At 46.1% G+C, this 15,368-nt stretch overlaps 1 protein-coding gene across 1 annotated transcript in view; it reads left to right on the forward strand.

The window, feature by feature from the left end:
* The window catches only part of Tcerg1l (transcription elongation regulator 1 like), a 184,584-nt gene that overhangs the window by 147,503 nt on the left and 21,713 nt on the right, over window positions 1-15,368 (forward strand). The window contains exon 9 of the mRNA XM_005064264.4: window positions 14,951-15,086. Coding sequence (XP_005064321.1) covers window positions 14,951-15,086 — 136 coding nt within the window. The remainder of the gene's footprint in view (window positions 1-14,950; window positions 15,087-15,368) is intronic.

Consider the following 15,368-nt stretch of genomic DNA (forward strand, 5'->3'; position numbering starts at 1 on the left):
TCATACACAGTTCTCCCTGAAGACCCAAGATGCTGGAGTGAGTAAGACGAGGAGGCCTTATGTCCTGTTGCTTTCTTCAAATCTGCTTCTATTGATCTAATCCCAGAAACCAAGAGTCTCCAGATGGAGCTTCACAGTAAAGCAATTTCAGACCACTTAGGATGAGGTGTGTCCCACAGAGACTCCCCACCCTTGTGTTCTTGAGATTCTCTCCCAGGGACTGTATGACGATGATTCATCTTCTTGTAGGTATGAACCCCAGACAGGACCCTATATCAAGATGAGTCCTTCCAGAACAAATTTAAAATGTCATTATCCAAAAGTCAAACCTAAGAATTTAATAGTAACTTTCAATCCTGGGTCAACAAGGCCAAGATGGGAGGCTTAGAAGCTCCAAATCCTTGGATAGTCTTCAAGTCAAGTTTATCCATGGATAATGCTTTCTGTAAGAGGGTGAATGAGGTGTCCCTATGTAGTCAGGGAGCTGTTGTTACCTGATCAGCAGGAAGGAGGTCAGCATACAAAGTCCCAGTCCTCACAGTGTGAGCTAAGTGCTTCTCCTTCCTAACCCAGTATCTTAGTTACTTTTCTAATGCAGTGACAAAACACCATGACCATGGTAACCTGTGAAAGAAAGTGTTTAATTGGGCTTACTGTTACAGATGGTTACAGGCCATGATGCTGGAGCAGAAACATGGTTCCTAGAGCATCTGAGAGCTCACATCTTCATCTGCAAGTAGGAGGCAGAGAGAGAAAACACACTTAGAATGGTGTGGATCTTTTGAAACCTCAAAGCCCCAAGTAACATGCCTCCTTCAACAAGGCCACATTTCCTAATCCTTTCTAAACAGTTCTGCCAACTGGAGACCAAGTATTCATACAGATGAGCCTATGGGGGCCATTTTGAAAAATCAACTATGGAGAATGGGAAGTATTTAAAAATGCTGTAAGACAATTCTGAAAACACATTTCTAAAGATGTCCCTGGAGGACAATAGACTTTTCTGCCTCACTATGCCAGCCTTAGTGGTCTGCCCAATTCCCTGGGGACCTTGTGAGACAAGGGAGAGTGTGAGGTCTTTGTAGTCTTTGACATGTATAGTGATGGACAAATTAATTCACCTCCACTTACCTTTTAAGTAATCCCTTGCACTTAATTAATTCTTTTTGGTGACCGGTTGACTCTACGTAGAAATCTGTGTCTTTAAAAATGTATTGGACCTGTGCCACATATCACTAAGGTGTTCCACACAGGACCCTTCATTGACATCTGCCTGTGAAAAGATTGAGTGCAGAAGCAGCTATTTGTCATGGGATTTCAATCTGTCTTTTTAAGCCACAAAGTGAACAGTTCTCCAAATTTATTCATTTTTTTGAAAGTGACAAAGAAACTCGTGTATCTCTTAGTTGAGGGAGCAATAGTCAGGAGACCATTATGTAAGCCTTTTTTTGCTATGTCTGGACACAGGGCGATTTCCTAATGTGTGGGGGACAGGTGGAGTTCTTATTTCCCATCAAGCTGTTAACTATACTGAGAGAAGTCTGAAATCTGGCTGGCAAGAAGCCCATCTAGAATGGGGTCCAGAGGGCCTGGTCTCTGATTGTTCTTTATTGGTTCTCATTTGTACACTACTGTTCGACACCCACATCACTTACACCCATTACATGGTGAGCACCAATTGGCCTCATGATCTTCATCCTGGTGAGGGAGTGCTGACTGGCAGGCATCCTTGGGATGGCCCAGGCTGGCTGAGAACTTGGAAATAAAATCAGTGTGTCACTTCTGCACTCCCATCTCATGAATAGAATGGCCTTTTGCAGAACATCTTCCAATGAGGATCTGTTCATACATTCTGTTCAAGAACCCTATAGTCTGGTGATTGCTGAAGAACCTTGGGCTTTCCTGAGCTCTGTAGCACAGCCCTGTGTCCGTGCAGTTCCTTCATCATGCTGGGGCGCATCAGCAAACTGCTCTCACAAAGAAGAGAGGAAGGCATTTCTTCTCCACCCCCAGGTTCTATCTGACTGGCTTCAATCTGTGTGCAAGCTCCTACAGACAGGGCCCCCATATGCTTCAGGCAGGTCTGTGTGCTTCCCATTCCCATCTTGCTAGCGGGATGCAGATTTCTGAGACAATACTAGACTTGTGTCTCTTGCCCGGTGACCACACAGTCTCACTTCTGCTACGAAAGGTTGAGACTCAGGAAGGCAGGCAAAGTGGATGGATGAATGAATAAGTGACTGGACACCTTCCCAGATGATGTGACTCTAGTCCTCCTCATTTGTCATGCACTGAACAAATGCTTGTCACCACTCAGTGTGTACAGGTTTGGGGCTGCACAGACAGTGGCACAGAGGAGGATAATCTGGGGCCTTGGGGTAATGTGCTGGTTTCTGGTTCTGAGACTATGAGTACCTCACTTCAGCAGCCAGTTTTTTTTCCAGTTTAAATTTAGATAAGAAACGAGGTTGCTTCACAAGTCAGTTCCAGGTCCCTCTCCCATTCCCTCCCCTCCTCCCATGCCCTCCCCCCAACCCCCCCCGTTATCCCCTCATTCCCCCAGGGAGGGTGAGGCCCTCCATGGGGGTGTCCATAGTCTGTCATTTCATATAGGGCAGGGCCTAGACCCTTCCCCAAGAGTTAAGGGTGAGAGTGCACCTCACATTGTTCTATGGGAGTCCAAAGTCCGTGTGTATACTTGGGATGGGTACTGATCTGCTGCCCAAGGCTCAATAGATTCCCTAGGCCTCCTCACTGACACCCAGATTCAGGGGGTCTTCATCAGTCCCATGCTGGATTCCCAGGCTGATGCCTGGGATTCAAGAGTTAACCTTTGTCTGGTCAGCTGTTTCTGGGGGTTAAACCAGCCCAGTCTTAATCCCTTTGATCATCAGTCCTCCCTCTCTGTTACTGGCTTTCTTGAGTTCAGCTCAGTACTTAACCAAGGGAGTCTGCCTCTTCTTCGATCAGCCACTGAATGAAGTTTCTGTTTCCCAGACTCTCTGGCCATGGGATTGTAGGCTGGCGCTCCCCAGATCTATGTCTAAAATCCATATATGAGAGAGTACATGCCATGTTTCTCTTTTTGCAGCAGCCAGTTTTAATGCCCAACTCTACTTTGCCCTTGTCTACTGCACTCTCCCTTTTGACTGGGATCCAGAGCTCTTGGCACCAACAGAATGCCTTCCCTCCCACTGATTGTCAAACTCCAATGCCCAGTGTAGCTGTCCACACTGAGACAGAAATTCTAGCTATTTCTCAACCTCCTCCAGGACCCAAAGGACAATTAGGATTTCTGAAATAAGCCGGGCGGTGGTGGCGCACGCCTTTAATCCCAGCACTCGGGAGGCAGAGGCAGGCAGATCTCTGTGAGCTCGAGGCCAGGCTCTACCGACAGCCTCCAAAACAATACAGAGAAACCCTGTCTCGTAAAACCAAAAAAAAAAAAAAACCAAAAAGGATTTTTGAAATAGCTGCAACTTTTGAAGTTGTTAGACAGTATCATACATGAATAGGTAGCTTGTGAGGTGGCATGTTTTCTTTCCAGGGGCCCATCTGCCTTCAGTAATCTTGCAGAAGTCAACTAGCCAGAGTTTATTGTGTGATACCTGTCTGCCAGAGGTTCCACACACGTCACTACAGGAATACAGAAGGACACTATCAAGGGGGGAAGGATCTCCGCATTAATTTTTTTTATAAAACAGATTGTCAACAGCTTTGAACATCTCAAGCCCTGCAGAGGCACTGTATAGCTATGTAAGCCCCTTTCATCTCATCTTCTTTGAAAGACACCTTGTTTTCCATGTGATAAACAACAGGTTAATTCTGATCTTTGTGGTTCTTCTCTATTATAGAGACTACTAAATTTGGGGAAGAAAGGTGGTAACAATTCTGGGTGATCAAAGGCCAGCAAGACAAGGAAGCCAGGGTGTGCTCCTCAAGAGGGAAGCTGCCTGAGGGTCTTGCCTGGAGGCAGGATAGCACCAATGAAGGGGCAGTGTGCTGGTGCATTTGTTATACCCAGGTTAGACAAAGTCATTGTATCAAAGCAAACAGCCCTGGAGCTGATGGGAGAGAGAAGACAAGCCACTCTCCCACTAACACTGCTGGAGCAGATCCCTTAGTGAGGATGACAAACGAGCATTTCCCATCTTGAAGCATTGGTTATCTTAACTTTAAGTACAGAAGAATTCAACACAATAAACAAAATACACCTCACCATCACATTTTGATTTTCCTGCTCCCACAACCTCCAATCATCCAGGGATCTCAGCAAGGGTCTCTACATTAGGTTGGCCTGTAGGCTTGTGTGGGTGTGAGGAAGCTCTAGATCATGGCTCCACAGTTAATCTGAAACAAACCCCAAGTAATGTGTACATTTCATTTGTAAATATTTTAGGATAATGACTTAATATAAGCATTAAAAGCAAACCATTAATCATCTTTTGATATTATTAGATGGTCTCCAGGCTTAAAGGGTTCGTGTTTACTTGATTTGTTTTCTTTTGCAATTTTATGTCTTTTGGGGGAAGAGATTCGAGACAGAGTTTCTCTGTGTAGCTTTGGAGCCTGCCCTGGAATTTGCTCTGTGGATCAAGCTGGCCTTGAACTCACTGAAGTTCACATGTCTCTGCCTTCTGAGTGCTGGGATTAAAGGCACAATTTTACGTCTTAAACACATCTCAGTCAAGTTCAGATGCTTCATGCTGTTGTTAATTTCCTCTACATTTCTTTTAGTGTATAGACTTGTCCCATGCACTCACCATTTGTCACTGAAGACATTGAAATTTCTTTACAGAGATGGGTGCTGTGTAGTCTTGGCCCATGATACTGTGTACCTAGAGTCACACAGATACCAGGTCCAGGTTCAGGTTTAGTTTATGGTAGGCAGGGGTGTCTCCTAGTAGTACTGAGGAGATCCACCAGGAGGGCACCATACCTGGCCATAACTTTCTGGGATGTAACAGGTGATTGATACATTCATTCTTTTCTTCAAGATTGTTAAATTCTTGTGTCTGAATTTTGTCATTTTGCTTGCACTAAATAGTTTGAATATTGCTGCCATTAATATTGTTTTAATTTTCTCTATTCTTTTATGTGCTTGCAATGTGGGGGCAGGGCACATGCATGTCATGACATATATGTGATGTCAAGGGCAGCTTTGTAGAGTCAGTTCTTTCCTTTGCCTTTCCATTGGTTTCATGGATCAATCTCAGATCATCAGACTTGTGGGATAGGTGCCTTTACACACCACCCTGGTTTCTGTGGCTGTAATGAAGCACCCAACAACAAACCTCTGAGGGGAGAAAGGATTGACTTTGGCTCACAATTCCAGGGGTCAGCCCATAATTATTGAGAAGGTAAGAGCAGAGGAAGGATGAACACATGCATGCCCTGCTGCTTGCTTATTGTGTTGGGTTCCATTTCTTCATTCATACAGTTTCAGGGTCCTCTGCCTAGGCAATGGTGCCACCCACAGTGGGATGGGTTACCTCGCATCAATTAAATGAATTAAGACCATCCCTATAGATACACACACAGGCTACTTCAATGTAGAGAACCCTTTATTGAGACTCTCTACGCAGGCGATTCTAGGTGCTTCACAGACTAAGTGCCTGATGTCCTGCTTTCAAAGTCAGTTTCCAAAACAGCTTGTGTGTTCCCTGGTGTCCTTCACAGATGATCTGCTTATTACAAACTACTAGGTTTTGACATAGGTGTTGTGTTTTAAATGATGATAAGAAATGCTCTTTACTAATTATTGGTTAATGGTCACAGGTCGGAGGTGTATGCTACCAAAATATGGAGGTGTCTTTCCACGTCTGGACAATTTTCTGCCTGCGTTTTGCTGTGTTCTCTTGCACCATTGTTCATCTTACTGGATATCCCATGTTGAGTCAAGCCTTTTCTTTGCCAACCGCTTTGGTTTCTCCCCACTAGTCGCCTGGGCTCTGCCACGTTATAGTCCCCAAATAACACGCAAGACACTGTATTAATTATGAAGCTGCTGGCCATGCTTGTTTCTTACTGGCTATCTCTGACTTAAATATTTACTCCATAATTGTTAATCTAATTATTTCTCTTACTGGAGAAAAGGGTCCGGACTTCTTATCCCTATGGTGGCTACATCGTGACTCCCTGTGTTTCTCCTTCCCAGAATACTCCTCGACTCCTAGTCCCACCTATCTTGCTTCCCTATTGGTCAACAGTGCTTTATTGACATATACACAGGACTTCCCCATCAACCCCAAGTCTGCTCTGTGGCTCTTCTCCACCCTTTCTGATACCACATTCTTAGCATCCTGGTACTCTCCCTTCTTGACTTTGAACTCTTTTCAACTGTTTATTTATTACTGTGGAACATATGTGTGTGCATGGTGGTGGTGGTGGTGGTGGTGGCGGTGGTGTGTGTGTGTAGAGGGAGAGAGACAGAAAGAGATAACTTTGTAGAGGGTTCTCTCCTTCACCTCTCTGTGGGCTTTAGATGCTGAACTGAGGCTTCCACCATTAGGGAGTATGCATCTTTGCCCACTGGGCTATCTCACTGGCCCCTCACTTTCTATTTCTGTTAAGACATCATCACCCTTGCTCACACATGTGTTCTGGATACTGTGTTTTTCCTCTCTAATGTTTTCCTTTGGTTTTCAAACATTTCCTGGATTTTCTTTTATTCCTTTTCCAAACCTTTATTTCCCAATTGTCTGCTTCCTCTTGTTTCCTGATCGTCCTTGTGCTGTTATTTAGTAGCATCTATCATACCCTTTCTAAAAGTTTTAGCTCAGTTTCTGAGGTAATGCTCTCCTCAGGCTCTTGGGTATGCCAACCTTGCTCCATTGGGGACAGACACTATTTTGTCCATGTCCTCATCGGTGTACTGAGTGGGGCTAGGCTTCGGTTTGGATGTCCATGTTGACATGTTGTGATGGGTAGGACTGGAGCTGTGCTCCTGAGCTCTGCCCAGCACCCTCTCCAGCACAGAGGCCCTGTGTTTGGACTCTGTTCTTCTCCCCCAAGGCTTCCTTTGCCTAGCCATCCCTATGTTGTCCCTGGTGCTTCTGTCTGCCCTAATTTTTCTTCAGCGGAGGTTTTACCCAGGAAAGGGTTTTTCACAGCCCCACTACTCTAGCCTCCCCATGGACTTGCCTGCAGTTCAGACACTGCTATGTCAGCTACAGTTTTGAAAGATGCTTAGGCTGAGGTCAGGCTATCTCTAACCCTAGGACTTTGCTCACTGTGGGGTCTTAGACTTGCTAGTGCTCAGGGCCTCAGGCTGTGGGGCCTCCATTTGCCTTCTCAGATGCTGAAGATCTGTGGGGCTGTGACCAGGCAGTACCCATTCATAATTCAGTGTGTCAAGAAGTCTGTGGCTTTTTGTTTTGTTTGTCTTGCAACTCTGTCTGCTTTGGGCTATGGATCTAAGAAGGTTTTAAAAAGTGTCCCCTGCCTTTCCTGTATTGAGCACTTGAGGCTTCTTTTCATTTTAAGTCAGGTTTCCAAAGAGCCCTGTGTTCTGAGATGCATGGGCCCATGATCTGTTTCTTTTCTCCAAGAGTCCCCAAAAGGTATACACCAAAAATGACCACCATCACCATTATCATCATTATTATCACCATCATTGCCATCATGACCATTGCTATTATTCTGCCTGGAGGCAGTAGGCAGAGGGAGGGAAGTGGGTTTTTCTTGTTACAGTTTGCTCTGTAAGTGGCTGATCAGTCATTGTCAGTCATGCTCTAAGCACCCACTGCTATCCCTTGGCCAACATCTAATCTGGTTGGGGTCGTCCTTAGAGATGGGTACAAGTTCCCTTAACAAGCATGTGCTGTGTGTAGGCCACAATAAATGTCAGCTTCCCAGACACCCCCTTCTTGTGTTCCCAGTGACATGCTGCAGGGTCACATTGCAGAAACACATATATGCTAGTGAATAAGAACCTATAACTGCTAGAGAACCTTCCAGGTTTAGATAATCCAAGCATTGGAGCAATGTAAGAGGGACATAGTATTCAACGGAGCCACCAGTGAAACAGGTATACCAGACAGTGCCTGCTGCCTGGTCAGCTATAGCATGTCTTGCTTCTGGTGGTCCCAGGAGTTGGAGCTCAAGGCACACTGAGATGCTGCCACAAGTCAGCAGAGGCCACCAACACCATTAATCAAATCAGAACCTTTGCATATCGGCCATCGTAATAAGCTATTTGGATGCATTATCTCAACTTAGAGGACTCAATACACAGAGAATTGTAAGCAAAATACTTTTCAGCAGATAATATATAATCAAGGGACTCATTGCCCACAGGGTCACCAGTATGCTGTAGGACCCATAATAGCTGTGTTCTGACTTCATACTCCAATTATTCTTCATTCTGTCCTCTACATCTAGCGTGGTTCCTGATGTATACTAACAGTCGTAACTACAAGGTCAGCAGATGCTGGGAGAGACAAATAACTGTGACTACACTGAGGACACACAGGATAGCTACTCAGCCATTGGAGGCCTTCCTGGCCTGGGGCATAGAAGATAAGGGTTTTGGTGAACCTGGGAGCCTTCTTTGTAAATCATCAAGAGACAAGCAGAGGAACAATAGCTCTGCTCAGCTCCTTGCATGTTTCTGGCTTAGAACTGTGCCCAGGCCCCATAGCTCAAATTTTGCCTATGGCCATGATCCAACTTAGAGAGGCATCTGTCCTGATGACAGCATGAGCCTTAGTTTCTACCTGAACAGTGTGGGCTGAGCTCAGGCTCCCTTGCTCTGGTCTTTTCCAGAGCCCCAGAGCCCCAGATTGATGAACCAACCTGCTTTACAGCTGCCAGAAGCATACCCCTGCACGGCACAGTGTGTAGGCTAAATGCCAGACACAGAGATCGCTCAAAGTATGCTACATCTGAAGATCATTTGTAACACTGCACGATAAGATGTCGGAGGCCCCATAAGGCAAAAAGATTCACAGAAACTTTGATTCCTGCAGAATTTTATATTGTGTCTAACACTAGAGTTACAGGCTGGTGATATTTTGATGATAAATTCCCAGTCATTTTTGCTGGAAGACAGAATTGTTCTCCTCATCCATTAAATCAAATAAAAGGGGATACGGATACATCCCCAGCTAGACAGAAGCTGTAACCTGGTTGGAGAGGAGTATTATGGATGGTCCAAGCCACCATAGCCAATGAGGGTTAAGAATTATCACCAGTGCTACCATCATAATCACCATCTTCTCAACTGTCATCATCACCATCATTCATGTCATCATTCCCATCATGGTCACCATCATTGCCGCCATTACTAACAGCATCACAATCTTTATTATCACTACCATCATCACCATCATTACCACAATCCCAATGGCATCACCCTCATTATTAACATCATCACCATTGTTAGCAAATCCCAAGTCAATATTATTGACTGTACTAAGCCATTTAAGTACATGATATCAATTTAAAGGGGGATATTACACACAGAATTGTAAGCAGACACCAGACATTCTTATCTCACTTAATTTTTTAAAATATCAAATGGATGCTGGGCATTGGTGGCACACGCCTTGAATCCCAGCACTCAGGAGGCAGAGGCAGGCAGATCTCTGTGAGTTTGAGGCCAGCTTGGGTCTACAGAGCGAGTTCCAGGACAGTCTCCAAAACAATACAGAGAAACCGTGTCTGGAAAAAAAAACAACAACAAAAAAAGAAAAGAAAATCAAATGACAGATACTATCAGTTTTTAAACTTTATGGATAGAAAGAGTACAGAAAAGAAACAGAGTTCAAGGAGAGTTGCCTCAGATCACAGTACATTTTAGGGTGAGGTCTAAGGTGTGTGAGACCATAGAGAGCAAACTTAATTAGTTCCCAACATTCTTCCTCCACCCCACAAGGTGAATCCTATGTTATTGCTAGTGGGCATAAAGCCAGCAGGAATGGAGAAATTAGTGCACACATGCAGAGCTAACTCATGGACTGCTGGGGCATCCAGTCTTATTTGAGTCCTTTCGTTTCTCTCCCGGCTCCTGACTTGTATGCAAGAATGAAAAATCTGAACTAGGGTACATTTGTAAAGACAATTTCTTGTCATAAATTCTTTTGATTACTTTCCTCAGTGATAGTAGAACCCCATGGCCACACATTCAGAAGCTTTACACAATGTGGGAGTGATTGCACACTGGACGGCTCCTGCAGTCACCAGCCTACAGTGCTAAGACAGCAGCTGGAATCGGGTTGGGCTGTGAGGACTTGGGTCTTATAGGTGCCACAAGAAGGAAAGCCAAAGACAGCAAAATCTATTGTCTTTAGGAAGCAATTCTAGTCCTGCCTCATAATGGCTGTACAGTGTCAGAAGACTTGGTGGTGTCTGGATCCTGCCACTCAGAGAACCTCCACACACCACCTGGACTGGAGAGGCCTCCCAAATGCCTACCATGTAGAAGAGGGCTCACTGGGCCTAATTATGACCATACCTTTCTTACCCCAACTGGGTGGGTGTCCTACGTGTCTTTCCAATATCCATGCCAACTTTCACAAGACCCCAGGTCAGGGATTCTGTCCCAGTACAGTGGTTCCCACTGCAGACACCAATTGTTAGTGGTCTCTGATGTCTTCATCCACATCTGATGTTATAACTGAGAGTATCAGAAACTAGGCCATTTACAAGTAATTGAGGCTAATTTATGTTACCGTGTTGAGGTTCAAGATCTGAAAAACTGAGTCCTGTGGTGTCAGGGAACATCAAAAGGGGGACACAGAGCATACTTGCTACCTCAGGAGTCTTTGTAATGAAGCCACAAATACCATTGCCCTGATCTCATCTAACCCTGAGAGACCTACCTGTTCTATTGTTTGTTTACATTTCCACAGCAGTGTGGTGAGGCAGTCCGCATATCAACATATGGCCCCACATGGTGGGGGGATCCCTAACCTTCCTTTAGGTTAAGTTGGCCAAGTTGTCAAAACTTTACAGGACTCACCAAAAATGATATACTTGTGATTTCAGTTTCCTCAAAAGGGAACAACCCAGCAACAGTCAGTGTAAGAGACTGGTAAAATCTATACAGGTCCCAAGGGCGGGAGCTTTGTCGCTGAAGAGCAGGCGTACACTGCCTGTACAGGGAGCTGGTGTGATCCTATCTAGAAAGTGACCAAAACACACTATACAAGAGCTTTATTTTGGTTTCATTCATTGTGATTGGCTAATTCACTAGTGGAAAGGCTGGATACCATGGGAAGTCCCTACCCATTCCCTGACTAGGGTGGTGCCTGGGGCTGAGTCCTGAACCACTAACCACATGACTGATGGATCTCACAGGACAGCCTGGATCACCTCATTGGTGGCCCCTCAAGTGTGGTCCTGTCTGGGATCTGGAAAGGTTCTACTTGTGGACAATACAGACCCTCTGGTCTGTCAGGACATTCACTTCTGTGTCAGGAATCCTGTCAAAGACCTGAAAAGTACTGTCACAGGCCCAAGTCATGAGGGTCCAGGCTACCTCCTGCTCTGCCCATCACCACCATGTACACTGACCCCAGGAGGTAAACAGTACAGTCACAGTTGCAAGAGCTGATGAGCCATGTGAATGTGCCATAAGACAAAAGTACATCAAAGTACTAGGAGCCTCTGAGAGCTCCAGCCGGTATCTGGTAAGGCCTCTAGGATGATTCTAGCAGGGCCTTCCTACTTGAAAACTGAGACAGACAGATGGAAGACTTACCAGGCTGGAGACATCTCTACTACTAAGACTACAAGCCTGGCCTCGATGCCCAGCACTGACAGACATAAGCTAGCTCACTGTCCATTTGCAGGAACTTGCCCTCAGAACTTCTAGAGGCGGGCACAACTGCCTTTGACATTACCTACTGATAACCAGTTGGGTGACAACAGAAGAGTCTTGTTTACCAGATCTGTAGGAGCTGCAGCAAAAGAGTGCTGCAGACAGACCAAGTCCCAGCCACAGTGAGGGGTCAGAGATGAAACCCCAGTGTAACAGGATGTAGTGATGTGTTCTTGAGCTAGGCCTCTGACTTCCACTCCCCTTCACGGCATCCTTCCAGCTGCTTTGCAGGAATAGGAGGCCTTTGGGTTGGCCATTGTCCAAGACAGAACACTAGAGAAGAGAAACTGCTGTTGCCTTGGGCTACTACAGCCAAGGGCTACCACCCTATATAGAGAGAAGCTGCTTGTCTAGGGGAGGCAGTGCTGCCAAGACAGTGGCGGGCCTGATGTCCACTGTTTCAGTAGTGTGGAGTCAACAGGACCCATCACATCACAGACTTGTGCTGCAGCCATGCCAAGAGCATCTTGTTGAAACATCATATCTCACTTAAATTAAGATCCAGAGATTTCCACAGCTTGGCTGTGTACACAAGGCAGCCTCATCATGGGGTGCAGAGGACACTGAACACATGGCCTGTTCACATTGGTGCTTTGTCCCTTGAGCCCATCACATCAATGGGACTCTCCCCTAGAGCTAGCATCTTCCCAGCCATCAGCTCTCTCTGCAAAGGTGGTGGCCTCATGGCTGCAGTGGCCTGAGGTAACGCTCGTTTCTCTTCTCCCATGTTCAACTCAAAGTTCTATATCTGAGAAGATGCTGGCATGATAGGAATGCTATCCAGAGGCCCAGCCCAAGAGCACCTGTCCTAGGTTGTGTGTGTGTGTGTGTGTGTGTGTGTGTGTGTGTGTGTGTGTATGTGTGTGTGTGTGTGTGCCACTCTTCAATCCATGCCCACCAGATGACATGGCCTGGGTGGGTGAAATATCTGGCTGGTCTAAAGCTCTCTGTTTCTGATACAATGTAGGTCCCATTGTGAACATGTGATGTGAGAGGTGTCAGGGTTAGATAGCTCTGAGGGGATGACTTCTACCCTTCAGCAGCTCATAAAGGGGTACTGTTGTTGCCCCATATTTGAACATAGGCCCCATGCATTTGCTCAGGGGTGTACATCTTCTACATGGAGAGTATGACAGTTGACATTGATGAGATGGCCTAGTGACTCAGGCTTGCAGAGTGGACTAAGACTGCTAGATTACCACAGACATCTGTTTGAGGATTGCCATTTAGTTGCCTGACCAACTAGTTTAGCCTCAGGATGGCTCCACAGGGAGGACCCAGGTGAAAGAGGGCATCTGAAAGGCTGTGGTGATCTTGTTATACACAGAGAGCTGGGCTGAGGAGCACTCACGGGAGATCAGAGCCTCTCTGTGGGGATGGAGATGGTCACATCAGCATCTTTCTAAGTAGCAGAGGAAACAGGAGGCAAACAGCATGTTCTCCACTGGAGTTGGGAGACTCTGAGATGCTGGTACCTAGAGTTGGAGAACATCTTCTGTGGGTGGCAGGTTGGACAAAAGCAACCCCTCCAAACTTCAATTTGACCTAAGATGTTTACAAAATCAGGGGGGCAACTGAGGTTTTTTGTGGGGGACGACTGAGGGTTCTGCAAATACCTGACATCAGAGGGACATGCCATCATGATGACAAGCCAGTGTTCAGATGCCCTTCCCTCTGGGCACAATGCAGAGTGAGCAAGCTTTGACACCCACAGGAACACTCAGTTTCATCTTTTATTAAAGGTACAAAGCCTACCTCAACACAAGAACCCAGAAATATGACAAGATCTTTGCATTTGCCTCTGACTGATCCAGGCAAGCCAGGGAGCCCCACACTCTGGAAGGCACCCAATGGTTCTGAACGAAATATTTTGTTGGATAAGCAGTAACAGGAGGGCATGATGTGCTCTAGGTACAACAATACAAGCCTTGTTTCTGTGCTTCTATTCTGAGCTAACTTACTACAAAGAAGTCCTAATTATAACTTTGCAGTCTGGCTCACAGATCACAGATCACTGGTAAATTTCCATTTTCAAAATTCCTCCTCATTGTAGGAGAAGCAAAGATGGTACATTTTCCTGAAATATCTGGTCTATAAATAAAATCCCCTTGTAGGATCAGTACCCTTTTGTTGTTCCTTTGTATAGTCCCCATTGGTCTGGAATAGTCTGTACTATAGTGCTATGAACAAAAACCCTTATTAGGCACAGAATACTGAATGCTCTCAACACATGGCTAGACTTCTGCTGGTATGGGCAATCTATGTGACCTTATCATCACTGAGAGCAGCAAAGATAAGGGTGCTACAGAGGGGTGACTAAGTCCCAGCAGTACCTATTCTGCCTGTCATTTTGAACAGAAACTGTCATGGGCCTGATCATAGACAGATGTGGGACTTGGGCTGGGCAACAGACCCTAGAAGACATCAGAGTGGTCAGGGTAAGTCTGAGCTCTGGAATGCAGGAAAGGGCAAAGGCCAGCTGCATCCTCAATGGCAGGGATGTCACAGCAGTCTGTTAGAGAGGGGACGCCAGAATGAGGAATAACAGTACCAACTTTGGTCAACTATTTTCTTCCAGATGCAGGAGACTTCCAGGTGCTTATAGAATAAGGCAGAGCTATGAAAAGACCTGCCACCTTGACAAGCACAGCTCAGGTGTGCTTCAGAAGGGTGGGACTCCCTTTCCCTCTTCTGTCTATTCTCCAGGGTATGGTCATTTTAGAGACAGCCCTATGGTTCTGCCCCAGCCATCATCGTCTTGGGACTGGGGCTATAGGCCAGGGCTTTAATCTCAGTCTCCCCACAGAACACAGCAAAGTCACTTGCCTTTCAAGGCAAGGAAATTCTCTTTTGCCAACTTAGCCCAAGGAGCTTTTCAAGACTCTGTTTCTCTTTTCTTGTTTTGTTTACTTGTTTGAGACAAGGACTTACTCTACAGTCTAGGCCTCCAACCCACGGAGGTCCTGCTGCTCTAGGCTTTCACAAGCTAGATTATAAGCATAAGCCATTGGATGTGACTCAAGACTCTTTGGTCTGTAAAGAGTACTCTCAGGGGGATTTAAGGTTTCAGTGGGAACCAGTTGGATCTCCTTGGGCATGGTTAACTCTTCATCTTATGTCCTAAAGGACTGAAAGCTGTGGAAGCCCTGGACCAGAGGAGACCCGGCAAGTGGACAAGGGGCCACAGACACCGCCGCCACAGATTCTCCTGCCCCTGGAGGAGCGTGTGACTCATTTCCGAGACATGCTGCTGGAGAGAGGGGTAAGAGCCCTGAACAAGCATGAGGAGATAGGGAGGAGGTGGGCTCCTGGGGCCCCTGGGAATGGACTGGTCTTCCCGCCCACCACCACACCTGTGTTTAGGCTGACAGACGTAGAAGTTCAAGGATTTGAGACCTGAGCAAACTGCAGGAGAAGCTGCCTCTGCTTCCTTTCTTAAAGGGGGGTCTGCAAAGCATGAACCACCCAGTGTGGGAAAGATTCCTGCCATCCTCAGGCCTGGCTTCAGGGCCCAAACCTTAGGGATAAGCCCCTACGGGTATCT

Source organism: Mesocricetus auratus, unplaced genomic scaffold (genome assembly GCF_017639785.1).
Source record: "Mesocricetus auratus isolate SY011 unplaced genomic scaffold, BCM_Maur_2.0 Super-Scaffold_4256, whole genome shotgun sequence".
In the NCBI taxonomy this organism is placed as follows: domain Eukaryota; kingdom Metazoa; phylum Chordata; class Mammalia; order Rodentia; family Cricetidae; genus Mesocricetus; species Mesocricetus auratus.